The 26,287-nt window shown below is 51.3% G+C and overlaps 6 protein-coding genes across 6 annotated transcripts; 4 read left to right on the top strand and 2 right to left on the bottom strand.

The window, feature by feature from the left end:
- Positions 1 to 167: 167 nt before the first annotated feature.
- On the top strand, positions 168 to 977 carry N7443_000380 (mitochondrial 54S ribosomal protein uL23m; the record flags this gene model as incomplete). Its single annotated transcript, XM_056880436.1, has 3 exons — positions 168 to 170; positions 229 to 662; positions 722 to 977. The coding sequence occupies 3 exons, from the start codon at positions 168 to 170 to the stop codon at positions 975 to 977; spliced, it is 693 nt and encodes a 230-aa protein (XP_056745674.1).
- Positions 978 to 1,373: 396 nt separating this feature from the next.
- Positions 1,374 to 4,273, bottom strand: N7443_000379 (putative LON domain serine protease; the record flags this gene model as incomplete). Its single annotated transcript, XM_056880435.1, has 3 exons — positions 1,374 to 1,461; positions 1,512 to 3,750; positions 3,811 to 4,273. 3 exons carry the CDS (start codon positions 4,271 to 4,273, stop codon positions 1,374 to 1,376), a joined length of 2,790 nt encoding a protein of 929 aa, XP_056745673.1.
- A 536-nt stretch (positions 4,274 to 4,809) lies between these two features.
- On the top strand, positions 4,810 to 5,897 carry N7443_000378 (porphobilinogen deaminase; the record flags this gene model as incomplete). Its single annotated transcript, XM_056880434.1, has 2 exons — positions 4,810 to 5,071; positions 5,149 to 5,897. The coding sequence occupies 2 exons, from the start codon at positions 4,810 to 4,812 to the stop codon at positions 5,895 to 5,897; spliced, it is 1,011 nt and encodes a 336-aa protein (XP_056745672.1).
- A 195-nt stretch (positions 5,898 to 6,092) lies between these two features.
- Positions 6,093 to 7,268, bottom strand: N7443_000377 (IGBP1/TAP42 family protein; the record flags this gene model as incomplete). The annotated part of the gene is made up of 3 exons (XM_056880433.1): positions 6,093 to 6,671; positions 6,726 to 7,002; positions 7,057 to 7,268. The coding sequence occupies 3 exons, from the start codon at positions 7,266 to 7,268 to the stop codon at positions 6,093 to 6,095; spliced, it is 1,068 nt and encodes a 355-aa protein (XP_056745671.1).
- A 439-nt stretch (positions 7,269 to 7,707) lies between these two features.
- N7443_000376 (uncharacterized protein) lies at positions 7,708 to 12,745 on the top strand (the record flags this gene model as incomplete). Its single annotated transcript, XM_056880432.1, has 12 exons — positions 7,708 to 7,895; positions 7,953 to 8,131; positions 8,188 to 8,291; positions 8,339 to 8,604; positions 8,660 to 8,767; positions 8,815 to 9,184; positions 9,335 to 10,745; positions 10,895 to 10,950; positions 11,007 to 11,921; positions 11,979 to 12,174; positions 12,234 to 12,376; positions 12,443 to 12,745. Coding segments are annotated over 12 exons (4,239 nt in total), but the record flags the coding sequence as incomplete, so codon positions are not given.
- Positions 12,746 to 13,176: 431 nt separating this feature from the next.
- N7443_000375 (uncharacterized protein) lies at positions 13,177 to 26,254 on the top strand (the record flags this gene model as incomplete). Its single annotated transcript, XM_056880431.1, has 2 exons — positions 13,177 to 13,459; positions 13,515 to 26,254. The coding sequence occupies 2 exons, from the start codon at positions 13,177 to 13,179 to the stop codon at positions 26,252 to 26,254; spliced, it is 13,023 nt and encodes a 4,340-aa protein (XP_056745669.1).
- Positions 26,255 to 26,287: the final 33 nt, after the last annotated feature.

Genomic DNA, 26,287 nt, shown 5'->3' with positions numbered 1-26,287 from the left:
AAAAAAAAAAAAGACTACTGATATTGACGATTTGGCCATGTGAGTACAAGCCAAGGGTAATCGAAATGAGTACGGCGGGCGACGCGGCCATCCGCGCAACTTCCACCCGCAAAAGATCACCAACATTGAACGCCGAACACTCCGACCATCAACCACCACACACCACAATGGTTCGCAAAGCAATTGGCCTCCCCACGAAGGGGTTGGGATCCTTCGCCCCCCTATCAGAGCGCAAACAAGTCTACCTGTCCGTCACTCCTTCCGTCCTGTGATCTCCCAAATTTCACCCCGAACCTTCGACCCCGTCGAAGTCTTCCGACCACAGCGCCAGAAGCAATTCCCTCGCAAACCGCTAACATATTCCATTCTCCAGCCCCGAATTCGTCATCTCCCTCGTCCGAACCCCCCAACCTCTCAAACCGCTATGCCCAGTTCCGCGTCCCCCTCAACTTCAACAAACTCGACATGCGCGACTATCTCGAGCGTGCGTATGGCGTCGGCGTCGTTAGCGTCCGCAGCTACGTCCAGCTACAGCCTATTACCCGTATTACCAAGGATGGAAGGCAACTGGGTGCGTGGCGACGACCGAAGTCCGAGAAGCGCATGACGGTCGAGTTGAGGGACCCGTTCGTTTGGCCCGAGGAGCCTACTGATCTCAGCAAGTCCGTTCCACCACCCAATTTTCCGGCCCTTAAGAACCACGGTACTAACGCTATCACAGATGGGAAAAAGAATCCTGGAACTCCCAAGAAAGAGTGCAAACCGAGCAGCGCCGCGAAAACGTTCAGAAGCCCAATGCTGCCGAGAAGCCGGATGAGAAGCTGCGTAAGGCATTCAAGAAGCAGGCTGAGGAATTGAAGAAGAATAAGGAGACCTGGCGGCCGACTTGGAAGGTGCTTGGTTTGGATTTTGCGCATAAGGAGATGGCTAATATGGGGAAGAGTGTTCGTCCTCCTAAGTGGCAGCAGAAGCCGTAAGGGCTGGCCTTTCTTTGCATCTTTCTGTGCTGGATGTCCTGGCAAAAATCGGTGTTATATATGTATTTTCTTCCCCCCATTTGAGATTCGAATTTTGTGATTGGGCCGTTTGTATTATAGTTTCAGGTCGGATTTATAGATCTTTGCCTTTGGGCCTTGTTTTGAGATTTGGGTTCTATTGTTGTATGTGCTTGTAGCTGGAGGACTTGGTAAAGTAGGTACCGAGAGCTATATTGTGAAATATAGACAAGGAAAATCTTACTCGCATGACTGCATCAAAAGACAGGTTAATTAGAATCAACGGTTGTAGGATGATATGACGCTATGCAAAACGATTGGAGTCGAGAGGGCTTGAAGGACGCAAGGGGAACAGCAGGTGGCAAAAGCCGAGGATATCTACAGACGGCTCTCGACGAAGTTCATATGGTGCTGGCCGGGCCAGTGAGCATCAGGCCAGATCTTGCCGAGTGCTTCCCAGATGTGCCTGTGGATGTTAATATATGAAAGGGTTGAAAGGCTTCGGGTATGACTTACTGCACGTAGATAATCTCCAGACCATCGTGAACCTCTTGAGGGACATCTTTGACATCCTTGCGGTTGGGGTAAGGCAGAAGGACGGTTTTGACACCGGCGCGCAGGGCACCGATAAGCTTCTCCTTGATTCCGCCAACGGGCATCACGCGACCGCGGAGGGAAACCTCACCGGTCATGGCGATCTGAGGGGGAACGGGCTTGTTAGAGAACAGGGAAATGAGCGCAACCGTGTGGGCTAGACCGGCGGACGGGCCGTCCTTAGGAATGGCGCCAGATGGGCAGTGGACGTGCAGGCTGCGGCTCTTCATGACATCCTCATTGGGGTCGTGAGTAAGTCCCAACTCGAAAGAGTGGGCCTTGACCCAGGTGAGGGCCACCTCAACAGACTCCTTCAGAACGTCACCGAGCTTGCCGGTGAGCTGAACACGTCCGTTGCCAGGCATGTCGGCCACCTCGATGAACAGAATGCTTCCCTGGCCACCAGAAGAATAAGCAACGAGACCCGTAACCACGCCAGGTCGGCCGTGCTTCTCGGCAATTTCTTCCTCGAAACGCTCGATACCCAGAATGTCTTCCAGGTCTTCCACAGTAACGACAGGGCTGTACTCATCCAGCCGATCAGCGTCGCCGGCATCGGCGAACTGGACAGCCTTGTGACGGCAGATCGAGCCAATCTCACGCTCCAGATTACGGACACCAGATTCGCGAGTGTAAGAAGTGATGGTCTTGTCAATAACTTCATCAGACATGTTGACTTGTCCCTCGCTTAATCCGTTGGAACGAATCTGCTTGGGGATTAGGTGGCGCTTGGCAATGTGTCTCTTCTCAACGGTGGTGTAACCGGACAGCTGAATGGTCTCCATGCGGTCAAGGAGGGGTGGCGGGATGGTATCGAGAGAGTTGGCAGTGGCAATAAAGAGAACCTTGCTCAAGTCAATCGGGATGTTAATGTAGTGATCGGTGAAAGAATTGTTCTGCTCGGGGTCTAACACTTCCAACATGGCCGCGGAAGGATCTCCTTGGAAGTTGGAGCCACCGACCTTGTCGATCTCGTCAAGCAAGAAGACCGGGTTCGCAACACCAACCTTCTTCAGCCCGTTGACGACCAACCCGGGCATGGCGGCAACGTAGGTGCGGCGGTGGCCGCGGATCTCGGCCTCGTCACGGACGCCACCCAGAGAGATGCGGTGGAACTTACGTCCGAGAGAGACAGCCACTGATCGCGCCAAACTGGTCTTTCCAGTACCGGGTGGGCCAACCAGGAGCAGAATCGGGGACTTGTCAGTCATGCGCTTGGACTTCAAAATCTCGAGTCGGGTCTCCAGGGCAACTCGATCGGTTTCGGAGAGCAGAGGAACGTCCTTCTCAAGATCTCCGGCAGTTGAAGCGTCCAATTCTTGAGAGAGGCCGGTAATTTGGCGTTGGACATCATTGTTAGTAGACTGCTTCAGGCGCAAGACGGCCAGGTACTCCAACAACCTCTTCTTGATACGCTCCAGACCATAGTGGTCCTCGTCCAGCTGCTGCCGGGCTCGCTTCAAGGTCTCAGGCCCAAGTTGATCAGCGGTAACCTTGGACCACGGGATCTCTGCGAGGTTCTCCAAATAAGTGCGGCAAACGCCGTATTCGGCATTTGCAGGATTCATCTTGCGCAGACGCTTCATTTCCTTATCAGCGACCTTTTGAGCCTCAGGACTCAGTTCTGCATCCTTGAGCTTTTGCTGTAGCTCATCGACCTCGTTCGGCTCCTTTTCTTCATCGCCGCCACGTCCGCCGGGCCCAGGGGGCGACAGACCCGACAGACTTTGCATCGCACGTCTGGCAAGCAGCTCACGCTCTCGTGGGTCAATGTTGCTGATATCCATATTCGAGTTGGGTGGGAATGATGTTGTGGAAATAGATGTCACCTTCACACTGCTCTTAATGTGCTGGGCTTGGCGAGAAAGGATTTCCACGACACGCTCCAGTCGCTCCTTAACATCGAAAGAGGCCAGAATCCGCAATTTCTCTTCGAAGCTTGCATCGGAGACATCGGCCATGAAATCGGCAAGCTTTCCAGCTTGGGCCAAGTCTGTCTTTGATATGTAGAGTTCGAACTTCCTTGCCACTAGTGGCGACAGACGAGTTGAGGCCGCCGACAACAGCGACGACAGGCGCAATAGAGTCAGGAGCTCACGGGACAACTGTCTCAGTTGTTGGAAGAGATCAGCAGCCTCCGAATCACTCTGCATGGATGAGTCTAGCGGAGAAGTGGTTAGTCACAAGATCGTTCTCCGAGATTCGCGTTGGTTGCACCTACTGTTCTCCTCATGAACGAAGACCTCCGCCTCAAAATACGGTCGGTCCTTCAGGACCTTCTTAACAGTAAAGCGTTGGGAGCCTTGAACCAAGAGGAACGGTTCAGCATAGGCGCGGCGTTGAACGCCGATCACCTTGCCCACGGTGCCGTGGCGGAACAAGTCATCCTTGCGCGCCTGGCCCGCATCGATTGAATCGTAATCCTCCTTCCTCTCGTCATCGGAGTCTTCGCCTTCGAGGATTTGTTGACCGTCGCGGCTCAGAAACGGGGAGCCGAGGGGAATACATCCGAAGGTGATCGAGTTGCCATCGCGCTTGGGCCGGTCGACCAGGGAGGACAGTAGGTTTGTTAGGTCAGGACGGTTGGAGACGGGAATGCGCAGGGTCACGCCTGGTAACAGGACAGAGCCCTTGGCCAGGGGAACGAGAGGGAGCTTGGTGACTCTACCGCTGTTGGAACCCATCTTGGGGCGAAAGTGAGGGTGAGAATATCCGGGGGAGGGGAAACAGCGAAAGAACCGGTCAAAGAGGAGAAAGGAGGGGAAATGGAGAGGAGAGAATGGAGAAGAGAGGATAAAAGGGTAATAGTGTGAATAGTGTGTCACAGGCGGAGAGAGGAGAAGTTCCAGAACCCTCCGCGTAAATAACTGGGGAGGCAAGTCCGGGGGAAAGGCGATAAGGGTGTTGTCGCATGTCTTGTAATCTCCACGTCCCGAAGCCGAGGTCTACGTCAGGCTTGCAGATCAGGGCTTCTCTTTTGTTACTCTATTTGATACAGATGCGTATCTAGCATTGATGATTAGGATTATTGATCGGATCGGATCATATCTAATAGTACCTGATCATGATCATATCTAATCCTTGAATCATTTCTGCGTTGCCCTTTTGTCTTGTTCACGATTCTGTTGGTTCCGCGTCCCGTGATCGGCTCCCCACGCAATCGCCTCTCGCCTCTTTTCCTTCGGCTTCGATCTTGTGACTGGCATTGCCGCAGACAATTATGGCTACCCCCGCCCCCAGAACGACTATTACTATCGGTACCCGTGCATCCAAGCTCGCCTTACTTCAGACCGACTTGGTGCAGGCCGCCCTCAAGAAATCACACCCTCAATATGAATTCAAGGTCTTCTCCAAGGAGACCGCCGGCGATCTCAACACCACTATTGCTTTGAAGGATTTCACCAGCAAGAACCTCTGGACCGAAGAATTGGAGGAACACATGATTGGGGGCCAAGTCGATCTCATCGTTCATTCCCTCAAAGGTTGGTCTGCCCCGCGTTGGCCTTGCCCCTCGTCCAAAAAAAAAAAAACACAGTTCGCTAATATGTCGAGGTTGTAGATGTACCAACCCTCCTCCCTTCGACATGTACCTTGGGCCCGACAATGCCCCGCGAAGACAGCCGGGATGTTCTCGTGGTGAAGCAAGGGCTGACGTACCAGAGCCTGGCGGAGCTCCCCGCAGGCTCCGTGGTCGGAACTTCCTCCATTCGCCGCACCGCTCAATTGGCTCGTAAATACCCTCACCTCAAGGTGCAGGATATCCGTGGCAATATCGGAACCCGTCTGTCGAAGCTGGATGCCGAAGATAGCCCGTACACTTGCGCTATTCTCGCTGCTGCTGGTTTGCTGCGTCTGGATCTGGCGGATCGCATCACACAGTACCTCGACTCGAAGAACAGTGGAATGCTCTACGCAGTTGGGCAGGGTGCTTTAGGAATTGAGATCCGTAAGGATGACACTCTTCTGCACGAGATGTTGGATAAGATTGGCGACTGGAACACAACTTATGCCGTTCTGGCCGAGCGGAGTCTGCTCCGCACTCTGGAGGGCGGCTGTAGTGCCCCTCTGGGTGTTGAGACTGAGTGGGTTAAGGGTGCCGAGGGCAAGAAGCTGCGCATGCGATCTGTTGTCGTAAGTGTCGACGGCCAAAAGTGCGCCGAGGCGGAGGTCGTTGGTGATGTCGACTCCGTTGAGACCGCCGAGGCTTTCGGTATCACCGTGGCCAAGGCTCTGGTGGCCGATGGCGCTGGCGAAATTCTTGAGGAGATCCAGCGTAACAAGGTGGCCAAGGAGAGTGTTTCTTCTTGAACAAAAGTAACTGTCTGATAGACCATTCGCATATACTACGCAGATACCCTGTGAAATGACCAACATCAACGAATTTAATTTGAATCCTGGACTCGAGGACCTTGTAATCATGCATTGGATATTTAAACTGAACCAAGAACCTTGAACCGCCATCTATCGCTTTTGACGAAGACTTGTATCAACACTAGATAATTTTCAGCCACGGTTAAGGGTGTTGCCAGACCCCTTAGGATTTGCTTCGGTGTATTCATCCCAGGCGCGAGCTTTCATCGTTTCCTCATCCGCCTTGTCAAAATCATCCTCGTCAACTTGCGGTATAATTCCAGATTGCTCTCCTCCTTGCAGCACATTTCCTCTTCGGTGCTCTTCTTCAAGGTATTCGTCAATCGTCATTGTCGGCAGGTTGTGACCTGAGCGGAACACTCCTTGCTGGAGCTGTGTACGGCGGTCGAGAAGAGTGAAAGGCTGCATTGGCTTGCCTTTGCTATTCAAGATGGGACCGCCTCGTCCACTACCGAGTAACTGTGATATCGATGGGTCCAAGCGGTCTGAATAATTGGCTCCTCCCAGGCCACCCACTCGTTGTCTGAGATCTTCCGGCTGCGGTTGAGGAGGCGGGGGCGAATTTTTCATGAGAGCGAGCATTGACAGCTCCTGCATCAGAAGGTCTAGGGATTGGAAGGTTTGGTGAGTGTAGAGCTGAAGTTCTGCTAGATATAATCGTCGCGTGTCATCGTCGTCGCTTTGGAGACGGGCCTCGTTCCGTGCGAGATACTTCATAGAAAGTTAGCAGGCACATAAAAGATGTAAAACCTTAGAAAGACCTACCTCCAGTTTCTGTTTCAGTTCCTTCTCCTCTCTGAAGCGTTTCACCTTGACATCCCGACGAGCGGCGGCATCATTCATCGGGGCCAGGGTGAATGTAGATGGATTCGCCATGTATTGCTCCAGAAGCTTCTTGTCTTCCCCGGATAGCAACTCGTATTCATCTAGACGCGTAATGAAAGTCTCATATTGTTCCAGGGCTCGACGGAGAACAGCTTCACGATCGGAGGTGGGGCCTCGCTGGACCAGCTCGGCAAGGTGATATTCCAGGGTCATATACCTAGAGTCGAGTGTCAGCCCAACCATAGCGTCAATCGGGGATTGCTAAACGTACGGAAGATCTCCCGTTGAGACATCATCTAGCGATTCATTCGAGCTGAAAAGTGACAAGATGCTGATCTGGCGCTGACATTCGTGGAATTTCGCGATTGTCGCATTCACGGCGTCTCGGTAGGATTCAGTGTTGGTATCCCCTCTTGTTTCCAACGCAGTCTTGTCATCACGAGCGGATTGAAAGAGCGATCTGAGACTCTGAGACTCCTCCATTATTTCGGTTTCGGTGCGGCAAGGTGAACGATGATACAGGTCCCCGCAGTAGCCTGAGTTTTGGCGAGCCGATAAGCTGATAATAGATAAGGAGCTCCATCTTATCGCGTGTAGGTCCTCGTGCGAAGTGAATTCCAAAGGTGATTAAATCAATGTCGTTACATTTGAATCGTTCATGAATCAACTTCTTTTTCTCATTTCCATTACCTGACAGGCTTCGCATTTCTCAACCCCCATAAGTGCTAGTTCCTCAAGTCAGTGATCGTTTCAATATTCACCTTCGCATATATATCTGTCAAGAGACCCTTGTATTCGCATCCTAATACATTCGTCATCTCACTTCTCTCTTTCCTTCAAATAACATTCGAACATCATGCCTCCCGTACTTGAACATATAGAGAGCGCCACCACGCTTCCGAGTTAATTTGAAACCCTAGTATCCACCAAAGTGGGAACATGCTTCACCAAAGAACCTTTCGAGAACTGCTCACAGAGCGGATGGGACAAACTGCTGACCGAAGATACGAACGGCTCCCTACAAAATTCTGAGAGTGAGGAAGACCAAAGCACGGCCGAGCCAGAAGCTGCCACCCGACGAAGCTTCCAGAATGCCCAGTTTCAAGCCTTGTGAGTTGAGAGGTGAGCAAACACCCGATACATAATACTGTACTAAGGAGAGCATAGACTCTCAAAGCATGTTATTCAGGACGATCACTCAAAAAAGCCTGACGACGAGCTTCCTATTGCCCTTCTACTTGCGAAACGAGACCACAGCGGAGGAAACTTAGATCCCCGTGAATACCAGATTGAGCTGTTTGAGCGCGCAAAGAAGAAGAAGAAAATCATTGCCGTACTCGACGCAGGTAAGGAAACACTGCTTATGCGTTGATGGAAGAGCCATTCTCACACATTTACCTAGGCTCTGGAAAGACACTGATCGCAGTACTTCTGCTCAAACATATCCTCAACCAAGCACTTATCGACCGAGATAATGGGAAGTCATCTCGAGTGGCATTCTTCTTGGTACGGAATATACGGAGACTGAGAAAAACATCGCTCATGAATAGCAGGTCGACACTGTGGCCCTTGTCTTCCAGCAGTCAGCGGTTCTCCGAAACAATCTTGATCAGAGCGTGGCACATATCTTCGGTGCCATGGGTCCAGACTTATGGGACTCTGAAGTCTGGAAAGACCATTTGGCAAGACACATGGTGATTGTGTGTACAGCCGATATTCTCAACCAGGCTCTGCTCAACGGACTCGTGAAGATGGGCAACATCAACTTATTGATCTTTGACGAAGCTCACCACACGAAAAAGGACCATGTCTATGCCCGGTCGGGATAATCGCACATCTTGAACTTTATTGATGTTTGGCTAACTGTGTGCTAGTATCATCCGAGAATCATACCTCCCAACAGAAAATTGGAAGCGTCCGAGGATCTTTGGGATGACTGCCTCCCCAATCGATGCCAAAGTCAATATCGCAGATGCAGCCATGTTAGTCCTGTTCTAGTAGTACATTGTTCTTTGCTGAGGATAATTAGGCAGCTTGAAAAACTCCTGGATAGCGAAAATGCAACGACATCTCACTTGACCCTGTTACGACAAGTCGTGGGAAGTCCCAAAGAGGAAACATGGACATACAACAAGCTTGATTTACCGTTTCCCACAGAACTCTACGGGCAGATGGAAAGGAGATTCGGAAATGTCAAAGCCCTCAAACCAATCCTGCGATTTGCATTGAATGCCACCTCAGAGCTAGGAAGATGGTGCGCGGACCAGGTTTGGGAGTTTGCCTTGGCAGACGAAGTGCTTGCAAAGCTCAAGTGCATTATTTCAAAAGACCCAGGCCCAGACTTTACTTCGAGCTCTTCAAAACAGAACCCAGAGGAAACTCAAAAGGACATCATCCAGGTGGAAGAAGCTTGTCGAGTTGTCCGATATCACCGATTCAAACACCCATCAGAGCGAGATCAGCTTAGCCGAAAAGTCGAGCTATTCATCCAACGATTGAGTGAATTTTTTGCAATCTCTAAGGAGCGGAAATGAATTGTCTTCACTCAGCGCCGAAACACGGCGAAGACCTTGCTTCGGCTTTGTGAGAAACTGGAAATTCCCAATATTCGCCCCGGAGTGCTGCTTGGAATTAACCACGATCCCACTGGATCAACAACATTTCGTCAGCAATTTCTCACCTTGGCGAAGTTCCGACAGAGTAAGATCAATTGCCTCTTTACGACGTCAGTTGCAGAAGATGGCCTCGACATCCCGGACTGTAATCTTGTCGTGAGATTCGATCTTTACAGCACAGTGATTCAGTATGTCCAAAGTCGTGGCCGTGCAAGACATACCAACTCAACCTATGCAACCATGATCGAGATGGGCAATGAAGAGCACAAAGAAAGAATTCGGGACGTTCAAGAAGCTGAGCGCCTCATGCAAGTCTTCTGCAGATCTCTGCCCGCAGATCGAATCCTCAATGGAAATGATCACGACCTGGACGATGCTTTGAAGAAGGAAGAGAAGAAGAGAATCTACACTGTTCCCTCAAGCGGCGCAAAGCTGACTTATGGACATGCTATTAATGTTCTGGGACGTTATGCCACCTCCTTGCAATATGAAAATGACCTTTCAGCTTCGGTCAGCTACGTCTTGCTCTCACAGGGCCACTCATTCATCTGCGAGATCATTCTACCAGAGAAGTCACCCATTAGAGGGCTGATTGGAGGTCGAGAATCCAAAAAAGGCCTGGCTAAACAATCAGCTGCGTTTGATACCTGTATCCTGCTCCGCAAAAATGGATTGCTTGATGACAACTTCAGGTCCAAGTATCACAGGCGGTTGCCGGCGATGCGCAATGCAAAGCTCGCGGTCACGAATAAGACAAATGAGTACATCATGATTTGCAAGCCTTCGATCTGGAACCATGAAGATATTATTCCAGACATGCTCTATGGCTTGCTCATCAAGTTCATGCCAACGAAGCCTCTGAAAAGAGAGCACCAAAGCCTGTTGCTGTTGTCTCGGAAACGACTCCCTTTGTTTCCTTCTTTCCAAGTGTTTTTGGAGAATGATATTAACACTATGATTCATACAAGGAGCATCGGCAAATTTGTGGTAACCTCTCAAGGACTTATAAACCTTTGCAGTTTCACACTGGCAGTCTTCCAGGATTTGTTCCACAAGAGCTTCGATCCAATGACCGAGAAATTTCCCTACTGGCTTGCCCCAGTCCTAGCAGGCGCCGGCGACCTTACTCCAGACACCGCTTCTCAGAGCGTGATAGATTGGGATACGGTAGCTTTCGTGCATAACCACTTGGACTGGAAGTGGTCTCCAGATATGGACGTCAACTTTCTCCTGGGACGTTTCATCTATGACCCATGGGATGGAAGGAAACGATACTTTCCAATCGCCGTTGAGTCTGACCTACATCCATCAGACCCCCCCCACCAGACTGGACACCACGTCGACGGTGGATGGAAAACATTGCCAACTATTCGCTGAGTCTTTCGAAAAATTCGCGTCCCATGTTTTTCGAGCGTTTTGACTGGAGCCAGCCCGTGCTACAGGTAGAATGCCTCGGGCTCCGAAGAAATTTCTTCGATAAAGCGGCCGATGCAGAGAAATTGGAGGCTACAAAATGCGTTGCTTGCCCGCAACCACTGGTAATATCATCAGTAAGTTTGTCTGCGACATGTTTTGGGTTGGGATTATTGTACTGACACTCAACTAGATCCCGTTGACGACAGTGACTTCATGCCTTGCATTCCCTGCTATCATTAGCCGGCTAGAGTCCTACATGATTGTATTGGAGGGCTGCAAACTCCTTAGGCTGGATCTCAAGACTGACCTTGCCTTGGAATCGTTCACAAAGGACCCCGGCAACTCCGGAGATCATCAAATTACACAGATACATGTACAGCGAGGCATGGGAAAGAATTACGAGCGTCTTGAGTTTCTGGGTGATTGTTTCCTTAAGCTAGGAACGACAATTTCGCTCTTCATCCAAAAGCCAGACGATGACGAGTACGATTATCACGTCCATCGAATGTGTCTCATCTGCAACAAGAACTTGTTCAACACCGCTATCAAGCTTCGCATCCATGAGTACATCCGCAGTCGTGGGTTTTCTCTGAATACGTGGTATCCGCCAGGTCTTACACTCTTGCATGGGCGAGAGTACGTTCAGCACATTAAATCGGAGAGCTCTCACAACCTCGGCGAAAAGACAATTGCCGATGTGTGCGAGGCATTGATTGCGGCATCCTTGCTCACCGGAGGTAAAGACCATCGATTTGACTTGGCTGTTCAAGCAGTTACTCTTTTTGTTGACAGTGAAAACCACATTGCAACTTGCTGGGCAGATTACCTTGCGTTCTACACGAAACCAGTATACCAGGTACAAGCATCCGATGCAGCTGAGCGAGATCTTGCGAAAAAGGTCTTTGAGAAGCTTGGATATAGCTTCAAGTTTCCTCGCCTGTTGCGGTCTGCTTTCACACATCCTTCTTATCCGTTGGCTTACGCCAAAGTGCCCTGTTACCAACGACTCGAATTCTTGGGCGACGCGCTTCTCGATATGGTGTGCATTGAGTTTCTGTACCATCGATATCCCGACAAGGATCCGCAGTGGCTCACTGAGCACAAAGTAAGTAGATGCATATTTGCATGCGTGCCCAAGCCATGATCGCTAATATAATCACAGATGGCTATGGTGTCTAATAAGTTCCTCGGAGCTTTGGCAGTGAAACTAGGCCTGCATCGGCATCTTCAATACTTTGGTGGTCCCCTGCAAGGGCTAATCACCCACTACGCAGAAGATGTCCAGATTGCGGAGGCTGAAGGGGACGGGGCGATGGACTATTGGCTTGGTACCAAAGACTCTCCAAAGGCGAGTATTAGTGAGAGTATTACATTAAAGTTCACAAAGATGATTGAGTCGTGATATAGTGTCTCTCAGATATGGTCGAAGCATATGTCGGCGCCATTTTCGTGGACTCAGAGTTCGATTTCATCGTGGTTGAGGCCTTTTTCACGGCTCATGTGAGGCCCTTTTTCGAGGACATGTCTCTGTATGACACGTTTGCCAACAATCACCCGGTGGTAAGTGATCCTGGCCCGTTCCCCATGATTTGGGATATATATATATATACTGACAGCCAGCTATAGACCCACCTACACAGTCAATTGACGAATGTCTACGGGTGCACCAACTACTGTCTCAAGAGTGGCGAGATCCCCGAGATAGATGGCGACAAGTCGAAAATTCTGGCTGCAGTAATGGTGCATGGCCACTCTATCGGCAATGCGGTAGGGACGTCTGGTCGGTATGCGAAGGTTAGGGCGAGCGAGCGGGCATTGGTAGCAGTTCAAGGAATGCTTAGGTCCGATTTCCGGCTCAAGTATAATTGCGACTGCGGGCCAGTGGATATGAAGGATCTGGAGGAGATGGAGATTGGGACTGCGGTGTGATCTAGCATAGCAGGGGCGACAGAAGAGCAATGAAAAGCAATGAAAAGCAATGAAAGGCAAGGAATGGCAATGGATGGCAATGGATGGCACTGAATCAGGAACCCGCGTTTGTCACATGGTTGGGCGACGGCCCTTAACCCAATTGGGAAAGGCGCATCCCCTGAAGTAAAGTGAGCTGTTCCAACAAACACCGCGTAGTGGTTATCGACCCCTGCTCTTGTCGACTTTTCTTCTCTATTGTTTAATCTAGATTTCTTTGTCCTCATTTAACTTCCCCAAGGACGCGGTCAATCACCCTCCTCCGTCCTCGTACCCTGCGTACCGCACGACGCGAACCGTGTCAACATTTATCTCGCCCGCTCCGATCGCGCCTCAACTTTCTCCCATCTCCATGATCTACCCGTTTTTGTCGCTTTAAATCGAAAACAAGAATGGAGGTTGCCTCCACAGGGGTGCCAAATGGCGTGTCGACGCCAGATACGGCAGCTTTGGTGGATTCCGGCGCTGTGGTTCAGTACCTGACGGAGGTGCTCCAGGTGACACTGGGCGCTCTCAAATCCGAGTTGGAGACCGCCGGGAGCTTGCTCTCGGAGGCCAGGTACAGTGAAACCTTGCAGAGATGTACGCGATTCGCTTCTGAGCCGCAGGTCGCGATCTATGTACAGAAAGATATCGCGGACGCTGCAGAGACAAATGGCGGAACCGAGGGTCAAGGTAAGTTGATCCCAGCCTTGAATGCCGCGGGCACATATATTGACGCAAAGAAAAGACTCGGTGCAATATGTCTATACCATCTCCTCGGAGATTTCGTCGTCTTCAACCACCGTCTCGTCGGTGGCTTTCATCAAACGTCCTGCTCCTATCGACCCGGCTCTTCCGATCGCCTCGCAGATCCAGGTCATGAACCTACCCGGTGTCGCCTCTCTCAACAATGCTCAGTCCCAGCAAGGAACTACTATGTCGCCTTACCAAGTTTTACATCTGCTGCTTCACCACGGTCTAAGTCCCTATTTCGAAGCCTACGCCCGCAACCAGGAAACGATTGCTGGCGCGAAGCCTAGAGCGGATACCGAGACAAAGACTGGTATTCCCGGAACGAAAAAGAAATTTGCCGAGTTGGAGCTGGGTCTTATGCACTTGCAGCAAAATGTGGAAATTCCGGCGTTGAACCTTCCAATGCACGATGTGGTCCAAGGCGCGTTGAAGGAGGCTGAAGCCAAGGGTGTCAAACCATCGGTCGAACTGATTCCTGCGACAATTCTGGACAACAGTGCGTTCACGAACAGCATTCAGAATACCGTAAATGGTTGGATTCGGTCGATTCAGACGATCACCAAGATGTCTAGGGATCCGGACAGCGAGTCAGCATCTCCAGAGATTAATTTCTGGCTGTCTATGGAGTCTGTTTTGGAGAGCATCGAGGCTCAGCTGGCAAGCGATGGTGTCAAGTTGACTATGGATATTCTCCGTCATGCGAAGCGTTACCAACCGACCCTCAGTTTCCAGGCTGACACTGGACTGAGAGATGCCTCCGAGCTGGTGCAGAAGTACAACCAACTGATGCGTGACTTCCCACTGGATGAGCTTCTTTCTGCCACCTCTCTGAGCAAGGTGCAAGAGTCGCTTGGATTGATCTTCAGCCATCTGAATAAGAAGCTGAAAATCTGCCCTTACCCCATCAAGCGTGCTCTTTCGCTCGTCGAGGCCATTTCAGGTGACCTCGACCGTAAAATTCACGATCTTATTCCCGGTCGTGACATCCTGCACCTCGATTACCGTGAATTCCGGTCTTTGATGAAAACCACCCAGGCCATCTGGCGTGCGTGGGATGAGAACCTGAAGGAATTCACCAATGTTGCTCGTGACTCGACTAGACGTCGTAATGAGAAATTCATCCCAATCAAAATTAATGGAAGACATGAATTGACCCGTGAACGTCTTAAGTACATCGACACCTTCCGTGTCAATCACGAGCAGCTTCAGAGGACCATCATCAATGTCCTCGGACCTAGCAAGTCTTCCGCAGAGATCGGCGCTGGCGTCGACTCTGGCGAGACTGTTATTGTTGAGGAGATTGGTGATGTTGATGCTGTCGAGGAAGTGACTCACGCCTACGCTGCCCTGAAGAATGTGGACGTCTTGGACGTTTCCCCCGAAGGATCCCGTACCTGGGAACAAGCCGAGATCGGCTACAGTGAGCGTACATCTCGCGTCGAGAATTCCATCATTGCTCGTCTCCGTGATCGCCTTGCGACTGCGAAGAACGCCAATGAGATGTTCCGTGTTTTCTCCAAGTTCAATGCTCTTCTGGTCCGACCTAAGATCCGTGGTGCTATTGGAGAGTACCAGACTCAGCTCATCGACAATGTAAAGCGCGATATCTCTGGTCTACACGAGCGCTTCAAGCAGCAGTATGGTCACTCTGAGGCTCATGCGATGGCGCAGCTTCGTGATCTCCCACCCGTCTCCGGTGCTATTATTTGGGCTCGTCAAATCGAGCGCCAACTTGATAGCTACATGCGCAAGGTGGAAAATGTTTTGGGAGAGGATTGGCACCTTCATACTGAAGGCCAGAAGCTCCAATCTGAAAGCAACATGTTCCGCAAGAAGCTCGACACGCGGCCTGTCTTCGAGTCGTGGCTCTATGATGTCCAAAGAAGACACATCACCATTTCCGGACGTCTCTTCAATATTGTGCGTAACCGCGCTGCTGGAAACACCCTGGAGCTTACTGTCAACTTTGATGCCCAAATCATTGCTCTGTTCAAAGAGGTTCGCAACCTTATTTGGCTGAACTTCCAGGTTCCCCATGCTGTCAGCAACATCTCCAAGGAGGCGAAGCGTGTTTACCCCTACGCCATCAGCTTGATGGAGAGCGTGCGGACCCTGCTACAGACCGTCCGTATAATTGCCTCTATGTCTGACGTCGCTATTCTTCTCAATGGCTATATCAACGATTCGCAAGCCATGGTAGGCAAGGGTATTCCCTTACGCTGGGAATCATTCGTTCATTCCTATGAGCTGCATGTCAAACAGTCACTCCCGAATGGTGCCATTGATAGTGCTATGCCTAACCGTACCGAGAGCAAACATGTCCAATTTGTTCGCGAATTCGCGGGATCGGCATCGGTTCTTCAGGACAAGACCACCACACTGTCCACTATCAACGAGAGCATCCAAAAATCCACCCATGAGCTCAAGACCTGCGCATACGACTCCGCTGCATTCAAGCAGCGCTTAGACACCATTCAGTCTTCTGTCGATAAGCTTAACCTTGAGAACTACGTCAACTTGGAACATTGGGTTTCGGAGCTTAATGGAAAGATTGAGGCAATCCTTCGGGAGCGCCTTCATCGCGCGGTTCGTGAGTGGATCGGCACCTTCCAAGAATCTCGCAATGAGCAAACAACGTCTTTCCACGCTCAAACTAGCACCGGGGAAGTCGAGACCCCGGCCTACAACATCTCGTTCCCTGAACTCTTCCATGAAATCTCCATGAAGAACCAGGTCCTCCACCTTGACCCGCCGCTGCAGTTCGCTCGAGCTAGTTGGTTCTCGCACTTCGACACCTGGTTGGGGGTCATCTGCAACCTCGAAAAGATCAAGGCCTCTCGTTATCAAATCTCTATTAACGTGCAGACTGTCCGTCAATCTGAAGTCTGTTTCTCAGAGCTTCCGCAAGGCTGCACCGATGAGCTCAATCAAGTCTACGGTGTGATCGAGTCCAGACTGGGTGATGTTTCTGAATACGTCAACAAATGGCTTCAATTCCAGTCGCTCTGGGATTTGCAATCTGAGCAGGTCTATGATATCCTGGGAGACGATCTTTCCCAGTGGCTCCAGCTTCTCCAGGAGATTCGGAAGAGCCGTGCCACCTTCGACACCTCGGAAGTCGGCCGATCTTTCGGTAACATTCGGATTGACTACGAGCAAGTCCAAACGAAGGTCAACGCCAAGTACGACCAGTGGCAGCACGAAATTCTCCAGAAGTTCGGCGCCAAGCTTGGTGGCCGTATGAGAGAGGTCCACTCCGAGATTGCCTCTGCTCGTCGTGATTTGGAAGGTCAGACCTTGGAGGCTTCCTCTACCGCACATGCTGTGTCCTTCATCACCATCGTCCAGCAGTGCAAGCGCAAAACTCGTGTTTGGGAGCCAGAGGTCGACCTTTTCCGCCAAGGTCAGACTACTCTCGCCCGTCAGCGCTACCAATTCCCTAGTGACTGGCTTCATGTTGAAAACGTTGATGGAGAATGGGCCGCTTTGAACGAGCTGCTTACCCGAAAGAGCAAGATCGTTCAGGATCAGACCGAGGGTCTCCGCGCAAAGATCAGCGCCGAAGACCGTGTCATCAATGACAAGATTGCCGAGGTAATTGCTCAATGGAACGACGAGAAGCCAGTTTCTGGCACTATTCCCCCCGACGAGGCTTCTCGCACCTTGAGTTCCTTCCAGTCGCGCCTTGAGTCCCTTCAGTCTGAGTTTGAGATGGTCTCCAAGGCCAAGGAAGCGCTTGACCTCCCTGCCAGCTCTGAGTCATCTCTTCCGGCCATTCTTGAGGAGGTTCAAGACTTCATGTCGGTCTGGGCTGCTCTGTCTACTATTTGGAAGAGTTTGAACGATCTACGCGACGGCTTATGGACTAGCGTCCAACCCCGCAAGCTGCGCCAGGCTCTTGATGGTCTGATCAAGATGACCAAGGAAATGCCCAGCCGAATGAGGCAGTACGCTGCGTTCGAGCATATCCAGAATGTTCTTCGCCAACTGCTTAAGGTAAATATTCTCCTGTCGGATATGAAGTCCGAGGCTGTGAAGGAACGCCACTGGCAGAAGATCTACAAGTCTCTGAAGCCCGGAAAGCGGTTCTCACTTGTGTCGCTGACTCTGGGTGATGTTTGGGATCTGCAGCTGGCAACCAGCGAGACCGTTATCCGTGACATTATCGCACAGGCCCAAGGTGAAATGGCCCTAGAGGAGTTCCTGAAGTCTGTTCGTGAGACTTGGCAGAACTACTCCCTGGACCTGGTGAACTACCAGAACAAGTGCCGTCTTATTCGTGGCTTCGACGACCTGTTTGCGAAATGTAGCGAGAACCTGAACTCACTTCAGGCTATGAGACACTCGCCTTACTACAAGGAATTCGAGGAGGAGGCTACCTCGTGGGAAGACAAGTTGAACCGCGTCCATGTTCTCTTCGATGTCTGGATTGATGTCCAGAGACAATGGGTCTACTTGGAGGGGGTCTTCACTGGCAACGCTGACATCAAGCATCTGCTTCCGCTGGAGTCGAGCCGATTCCAAAATATCAACTCGGAGTTCTTTGCTGTTATGAAGAAGGTATACAAGTCTCCCTTCGTTCTCGATATCCTTGCCATCAACGGTGTCCAGAAGTCTCTGGAGCGTTTGGCCGAGCTGCTCAACAAGATCCAGAAGGCGCTTGGTGAATACCTTGAGCGTGAGCGTGTGTCGTTCCCTCGCTTCTACTTTGTTGGAGATGAGGATCTGCTCGAGATCATTGGTAACAGCAATGACATTTTCCGTGTTGCCAAGCATTTTAAGAAGATGTTCGCTGGTCTGAATGGCCTCCTGATGGACGACGAAAATAATATTGTCGGATTGACCTCCAAGGAGGGCGAAGAAGTCCGCCTGAAGAAGGAAGTCAACCTTCTTAAGACTCCTCGCATCAATGACTGGCTCACTGCGTTGGAGACCAACATGAAGCTGACTTTGGCTGAGCTTCTCGGGGAGGCTGTCGAGCAGTTCGACACTTTGTACAGCGGCCCTGACGTCGATCGTACTGCTTTCAACGACTTCCTTGCCAACTACCCTGCCCAGATCGTTGTCCTTGCCAGCCAGGTCGTTTGGACCAACGCTGTACAGAAGTCCCTGGAAGACGGCGGCGCAAACCTCCAGGCTTTGTACGACGCAGAGGTCAGAATCCTGGAGCTGCTCGCTGCCACTGTGCTTGGAGAACTTGATGCCATCACACGTAAGAAGTGTGAGCAAATGATTACAGAATTCGTTCACCAGCGTGACACCATTTCCAAGCTTATTCAGTCCAACGCGACTACCCCCACACACCATCTGTGGTTGCTTCAGATGCGCTACGTCTACCAGCCGGAGGGTGACTTCCTCCAGCGTCTGTATGTTCACATGGCAAACGCCAGGCTCAACTATGGATTCGAGTACCTCGGTGTTCCCGAACGTCTAGTCCGCACTCCTCTTACAGACCGTTGTTTCCTTACCCTTACTCAGGCTCTGTGCCAGAGGCTTGGTGGTTCCCCCTACGGTCCTGCTGGTACAGGTAAAACTGAGTCCGTCAAAGCTCTGGGTCTTCAGCTTGGTCGATTTACTCTTGTCTTCTGTTGTGACGACACATTCGATTTCCAGGCCATGGGCCGTATTTTCCTTGGTATCTGCCAAGTCGGCGCTTGGGGTTGCTTCGACGAGTTTAACCGCCTGGAGGAGAGAATCCTGTCTGCCGTTTCTCAGCAGATTCAGAATATTCAAATTGGTCTGCGCAAGGGTGAAGAGGATGACAAGACTCAAATCGAGTTAGTTGGCCGCAAACTGACTGTCAACGTCAACACTGGTATCTTCATCACCATGAATCCTGGATATGCGGGTCGTTCAAATTTGCCCGACAACTTGAAGAAGCTGTTCCGCAGCGTTGCCATGTCCAAGCCTGACAAGGAACTTATTGCGGAAGTCATGCTGTTTTCCCAGGGTTTCAAGCAAGCCAAGTCTTTGTCCAAGCAAACCGTGCCATTCTTCGACCACTGCGCCTCTCAATTGTCTAAGCAAGCCCACTACGACTTTGGTCTTCGTGCCTTGAAGAGTGTCCTTGTCAGCTCCGGAGGTCTCAAGCGTGCTCGAATTGCCAATGCCGACGGCGAGATTGGCCCTGATGAAGTGGTGGAACCTCAGATCATTGTTCAGAGTTTGCGAGAGACCATTGCACCCAAGCTTGTGCGAGAAGATGTTGAGCGGATGCTGCACATTCAAGTGGAAGACTTCCCCGGCGTCGACTACGTGCCTGCCAACTACGAGAAGCTCACCCAGGCCATTCGGGATATTGCCAAGGAACAACACTTGGTGGACAGCGACATGTGGATTTCTAAGGCTCTCCAGCTCTACCAGATCCAGAGTATTCACCACGGTGTCATGATGGTTGGAAAATCTGGAGCCGGTAAGTCAGCTGCTTGGAAGATTCTTCTGCAGGCCATGCAACGGATCGAGGGTGTTGAGGGCGTCTCCCACATCATCGACTCTAAGGTCATGTCTAAGGAAGCCCTCTATGGTAATCTGGACAGCACTACTCGTGAGTGGACCGACGGTCTCTTCACTGGTATCCTGAGAAAAATCGTCGACAACCTTCGTGGAGAAGATAGCAAGCGTCACTGGATTGTATTCGACGGTGATGTTGATCCCGAGTGGGTTGAGAACTTGAACAGCGTTCTCGATGACAACAAGCTTCTTACTCTGCCTAACGGTGAACGTCTTAACTTGCCCTCAAATGTCCGCATCATGTTTGAAGTCGAGACCTTAAAGTACGCGACCCTCGCCACCGTCTCTCGCTGTGGCATGGTGTGGTTCAATGCCGATACTGTTACCCCCACCATGATGATCAACAACTACGTTGAAAGCCTCAAAACTAAGACATTCGAGGACTTGGATGATGATAGCGCTCCCGCCGGATCCGCTGCGGTCAAAACCCAAATTGCACAGGACCAGCTCTCCACCATTCTCAAGCAGCACTTGGAAAGTGATGATCTGGTTCTTAAAGCTCTCGACGAAGCCAAGAAGTACAACCACATCATGGAATTCACCAACATTCGCGCCCTCAATACCATGTTTAGTTTGTTGAACAAAGCCTGCCGCAATGTCCTGGAGTACAACATCCAGCATGTCGACTTCCCTCTTGACCCCGAGCAAATGGAGTCGTACATCTCCAAGAAGCTCTTACTTACGATGGTCTGGTCCTTCACTGGTGATTGTCCTCTTTCGGACCGTAAGGCCTTCGGGCAGTACGTCTCCGGAATGTCCACCATGGACCTGCCACCGGATGGTGATTCGTCTCTCATCGACTTTGACGTGACTCTTCCTAAGTCTGAGTGGACTAGCTGGCAGTCACAGGTGCCGTCGATCGACATCAACACCCACTCGATCACCCAAACAGATGTCATTATCCCGACTGTGGATACTATCCGTCACGAAGATGTCTTGTACTCATGGCTCGCCGAGCACAAGCCTTTGCTGCTTTGCGGACCCCCTGGTTCGGGTAAGACCATGACCTTGTTTGCCGCTCTGAGAAAGTTGCCGAACATGGAGGTTGTCGGCCTCAACTTCTCCAGCGCAACTACCCCTGATCTCTTGATCAAGACCTTCGAGCAGTACTGTGAGTACAAGAAGACTCTCAACGGTGTGGTGATGTCTCCCAACCAAATTGGTCGCTGGCTCGTCATATTCTGCGACGAAATCAACTTGCCCGCCCCTGATCGTTATGGAACCCAGCGTGCCATCTCCTTCCTGCGTCAACTTGTGGAGCAGAATGGATTCTGGCGCACATCTGACAAGACATGGGTCAGCCTTGATCGTATCCAGTTCGTTGGTGCTTGTAATCCGCCCACAGACGCTGGCCGTACCCCCATGGGAGAGCGTTTCCTGCGTCACGCTCCTCTCATCATGGTTGACTACCCCGGTGAAATCTCCCTCAACCAGATCTACGGTACATTCAATTCTGCTGTCCTCAAGATCTTGCCCTTGCTACGCGGATATTCTGAGGCTCTTACCAAGGCCATGGTCCAATTCTATCTCGAATCTCAGACCAGATTCACACCGCAGATCCAGCCTCACTATGTGTACTCTCCTCGTGAGCTTACTCGCTGGGTTCGCGGTGTCTATGAGGCCATCAAGCCACTTGAAAGCTTGTCAATCGATGGCCTTGTACGAGTCTGGGCCCACGAGGCTCTCCGCCTTTTCCAGGACAGATTGGTTGATGAAGACGAGCGCGCCTGGACAGCTGATGCTGTTCGCCGTATTGCTCTGGAGCATTTCCCGACGATCGATGATCAAGAGGCATTGAAGGGTCCCATTCTGTTCTCAAACTGGCTGTCCAAGAACTACGTGCCCGTGGAGCAAGAACGGCTTCGTGACTTTGTCAAGGCGCGTCTTAGAACATTTTGTGAGGAAGAAGTTGATGTGCCTCTGGTCTTGTTCAATGATGTTCTGGAGCATGCTCTGCGCATTGATCGAGTCTTCCGCCAGCCTCAGGGTCACCTTATCCTTATCGGTGTCAGCGGCAGTGGAAAGACTACTCTTTCTCGCTTCGTTGCTTGGATGAACGGTTTGAAGGTCTTCCAAATCAAGGTCCACGGCAAGTACTCGTCGGAGGATTTCGATGATGATCTTCGAAGTGTTCTCCGTCGCGCAGGCTGCAAGGGCGAGAAGATTTGTTTCATCATGGATGAGGCTAACGTCCTCGACTCTGGTTTCTTGGAGCGCATGAACACTCTTCTCGCCAACGCTGAGGTCCCCGGTCTCTTTGAAGGTGATGAGTTCTCCTCATTGATGACTGCTTGTAAGGAGGGCGCTCAGCGCCAGGGTCTCCTTCTTGACTCCCAAGAGGAACTCTACAAGTGGTTCACGCAGCAAATTGTCAAGAACCTGCACGTTGTATTTACCATGAATCCGCCCGAGGATGGACTGTCTTCCAAGGCTGCGACTAGTCCCGCCTTGTTCAACCGTTGTGTGCTTAACTGGATGGGAGATTGGTCTGACCAAGCCCTGTTCCAGGTCGGCTCTGAGCTCACTCAGTCGGTCGATCTCGACAAGCCCAACTTTGTTTCTCCTGATAGCCTTCCGGTGGCTTACCGCGAATTGTCACTTCCTGCTTCTCACAGAGACACTGTCGTCAATTCGATGGTTTACATCCACCACTCGCTGCACCGTTTCAACCAGCGTCTGCAGAAACAGCAGGGCCGGAGCACTTTCCTCACGCCTCGCCATTATCTCGACTTTGTTGCTCAGTATGTGAAGCTGTTCAACGAGAAGCGTGAGGATCTTGAGGAGCAACAGCGTCATTTGAACGTTGGTCTCGAGAAGCTTCGCGACACTGTCGAGAAAGTCAGCGATCTGCGTGGCAGTCTCGCCCAAAAGAAGACCCAGCTAGAGAAGAAGGATACTGAGGCCAACGAGAAATTGCAGCGCATGGTTGCTGATCAGCAGGAGGCAGAGCAGAGGAAGCAGGTTTCGTTAGAGGTGCAGGCTGCTTTGGAGAAGCAAGAAAAGGTGGTGGCAGAGCGGAGGGAGGTTGTCTTGAATGACTTGGCAAGGGCCGAGCCCGCTGTTGCTGAGGCACAGAAGAGTGTCAGCAACATCAAGCGTCAGCATCTTACGGAGGTCCGATCCATGGGTAACCCGCCGGCTAGTGTCCGGCTTGCCCTGGAAGCCGTCTGCACTCTTCTCGGCCACAAGGTCGATAGCTGGAAGACCATTCAAGGTCTTGTTCGCCGCGATGACTTCATTGCTAGCATTGTGAACTACGACAACGAGCGTCAGATGACTCGCAACCATCGAACCAAGATGCAGAACGAGTTCTTGTCCAAGGAAGACTTTACCTACGAGCGGGTGAGCCGTGCCAGTAAAGCATGTGGTCCCTTGGTTCAATGGGTTGAGGCCCAAGTGAACTATTCCGCGATCCTGGATCGTGTTGGACCCCTGCGCGAGGAGGTTGACCAGCTCGAAGAACAGGCTCTACAAACCAAGGCCGAGGCACAGGCTATTGAGAATACCATCCATGGCTTGGAGAGCAGTATTGCTACCTACAAGGCTGAATATGCTGCTCTTATCAGTGAAACACAAGCCATTAAGACAGAAATGTCCCGTGTCCAGTTCAAGGTCGACCGCAGTGTACGTTTGCTCGACAGTCTGGCATCCGAGCGTGAACGTTGGGAGGATGGCAGCAAGTCGTTCGAGACACAGATCAGCACTCTTGTTGGTGACGTGATTATCGCCGCTGCTTTCCTTGCTTATGCTGGTCTCTACGATCAGCAATTCCGTAAGGCCATGATCGAGGATTGGGTTCACCAGCTGGCTCAGTCCGGGATCAACTTCAAGCCCCACAACCCAATCACGGAGTACCTCTCTAATGCCGACGAGCGTCTCACCTGGCAAGAACACTCTCTGCCTGTCGACGATCTTTGCACGGAGAACGCCATTATCCTGAAGCGTTTCAACAGATACCCTCTAATCGTTGACCCATCTGGCCGTGTCACTGAGTTCTTGCAAAAGGAAAGCAAGGACCGTAAGCTTACCGTCACCAGCTTCCTGGACGATTCCTTTGTCAAGCAGCTTGAGAGTGCCTTGCGTTTCGGAAACCCCATCCTTATCCAAGATGCCGAACACTTGGACCCAATTCTCAACCATGTTCTCAACAAGGAATACCAGAAGACCGGTGGCCGTGTTTTGATTCAACTTGGCAAGCAAGAGATCGATTTCTCACCATCCTTCAAGCTATTCCTGTCTACTAGAGACCCTTCTGCTTCCTTCCCACCGGACGTGTGCAGTCGGACCACTTTTGTCAACTTTACAGTCACTCAGAGCAGTTTGCAGACGCAGTCGCTAAACGATGTGCTGAAGTTCGAACGACCCGATGTTGACGAACGCCGAAACAACCTCGTCAAGATGCAAGGAGAGTTCAAAGTCCACCTTCGACAATTGGAGAAGCGTTTGCTGCAGGCTCTTAACGAGTCTCGTGGTAACATTCTCGACGATGATAATGTCATCGAAACACTGGAGACTCTCAAGAAGGAGGCTGCCGAGATCTCCAAGAAGATGTCGGAGACTGAGGGTGTCATGACTGAGGTGGAGAATATCACTCACCAGTACAGCACTATCGCCCGTGCCTGCAGTGCTGTATTTGCTGTTCTGGAGCAACTTCACCACATCAACCACTTCTACCAGTTCTCGCTGCAGTACTTTGTTGACATTTTCAACTCAGTCTTGTACCAGAACAAGCGCCTTGCTCAGGAAAAGGATCACTCTGCGCGCGTGCAGATCATTATTCGAGACCTGTTCATTACCACTTTCCAACGGACCTCGCTGGGTCTTGTTCAGAAGGATCGCGTTACTCTCGCTATTCTTCTTGCTCAGGCCACTCCGTTCCCTATGGACAGAGCTATCCTGGACCGCATTCTGGACGAGTCTGTCCAGGACAGTGATCTTTCCACGACTACTGATTCTCGTGATCAAGTGATGAACAAGTTGCTCAACATGTCACTTTTCAAAGATTACGTCCCCGGCATTCCCCAGGATCAATGGGATCGATTCTTCGACGAGGAACTTGCAGAGAATGTCGTTCCAGTCGTCTGGGGCGAAAGCACCACTCACCTCGACCAATTGCTCCGCTCCTTGCTCCTTGTCAAGCTCTGCCGCATGGACCGATTTGTCCCTGTCGCCGAGCGCTTTATCGAGGCTGTGTTCGGACGTGAGCTCTTTGATGGCAGCAGTGATCTTAAGGATGTCGTTGAACAGGTCACTGCAACCACCCCGATTGCCCTCAGCTCCAGCCCAGGCTTCGATGCCAGTTATAAGGTTGACGCGCTGGTTGAACGTACTCACGCAACCTGTGCCAACATTGCCATGGGTTCGAACGAAGGTCTCGAGAGTGCCGACAAGGCTATCAGCAACGCTGCCGCCGCTGGTAATTGGGTGCTGGTCAAGAACGTTCATCTGGCGCCTTCGTGGCTTCAGAGTCTGGAAAAGAGATTGGATTCACTCAAGCCTCATAGGGAATTCCGCCTCTTCCTCTCTATGGAGTCCAGCCCCAAGATTCCAGTCAACCTGATCCGAGCATCTCGCGTTCTGATGTTCGAGCAACCTGCCGGTGTTCGCGCCAACATGAAGGACTCCCTATCTTCATTGAACACCCGCGCCAGCAAGGCCCCTGTCGAAAAGGCCCGTGTTTATCTCCTTCTTTGCTTCCTTCACGCCGTGGTCCAGGAACGACTCCGTTACGCGCCCAGCCTTGGTTGGAAGAGTTTCTGGGAATTCAATGACAGCGACTATGAGTGCTCTGCCTTCATCATCGACTTCTGGGTCGACACCGTTGCTCAAGGCCGCTCCAACGTTGCTCCTCAGAAGCTTCCTTGGGAGATGATCCGCACGCTGGTCACAGAGATGTACGGCGGCAAGATCGATGACGCCGGCGATTTCAAGCAACTCGAGAACCTTGTTAGTCAATTCCTCACGCCCGCAGCATTTGAGGACGAATACAAGCTCGTATCTGGCGTTGAGAAGGACGATCTCCTCACCCTGCCTAGCACAACCAATATTCGTGACTTTGTCAACTGGGTCAACAACCTGCCTGAGCGTGAACCCCCTACTTATCTGGGTCTTCCAGCCAATGCAGAGAAGTTGCTTCTGGTTGGTCATGGCCGCAAGATGATCTCCGATCTATCGCGCGTTACCACACTACTGGATGAAGGTGAGCAGCTGATGGTCGATGCGTAATCTGTGTATGTTTCATTTCTTGTTTTGTTTTCT

The sequence above is a fragment of the Penicillium atrosanguineum genome (assembly GCF_028827265.1).
Source record: "Penicillium atrosanguineum strain IBT 20685 chromosome Unknown utg000001l_segment0_segment0, whole genome shotgun sequence".
NCBI lineage: Eukaryota > Fungi > Ascomycota > Eurotiomycetes > Eurotiales > Aspergillaceae > Penicillium > Penicillium atrosanguineum.
This window is presented reverse-complemented; position numbering and strand designations above follow the sequence as displayed.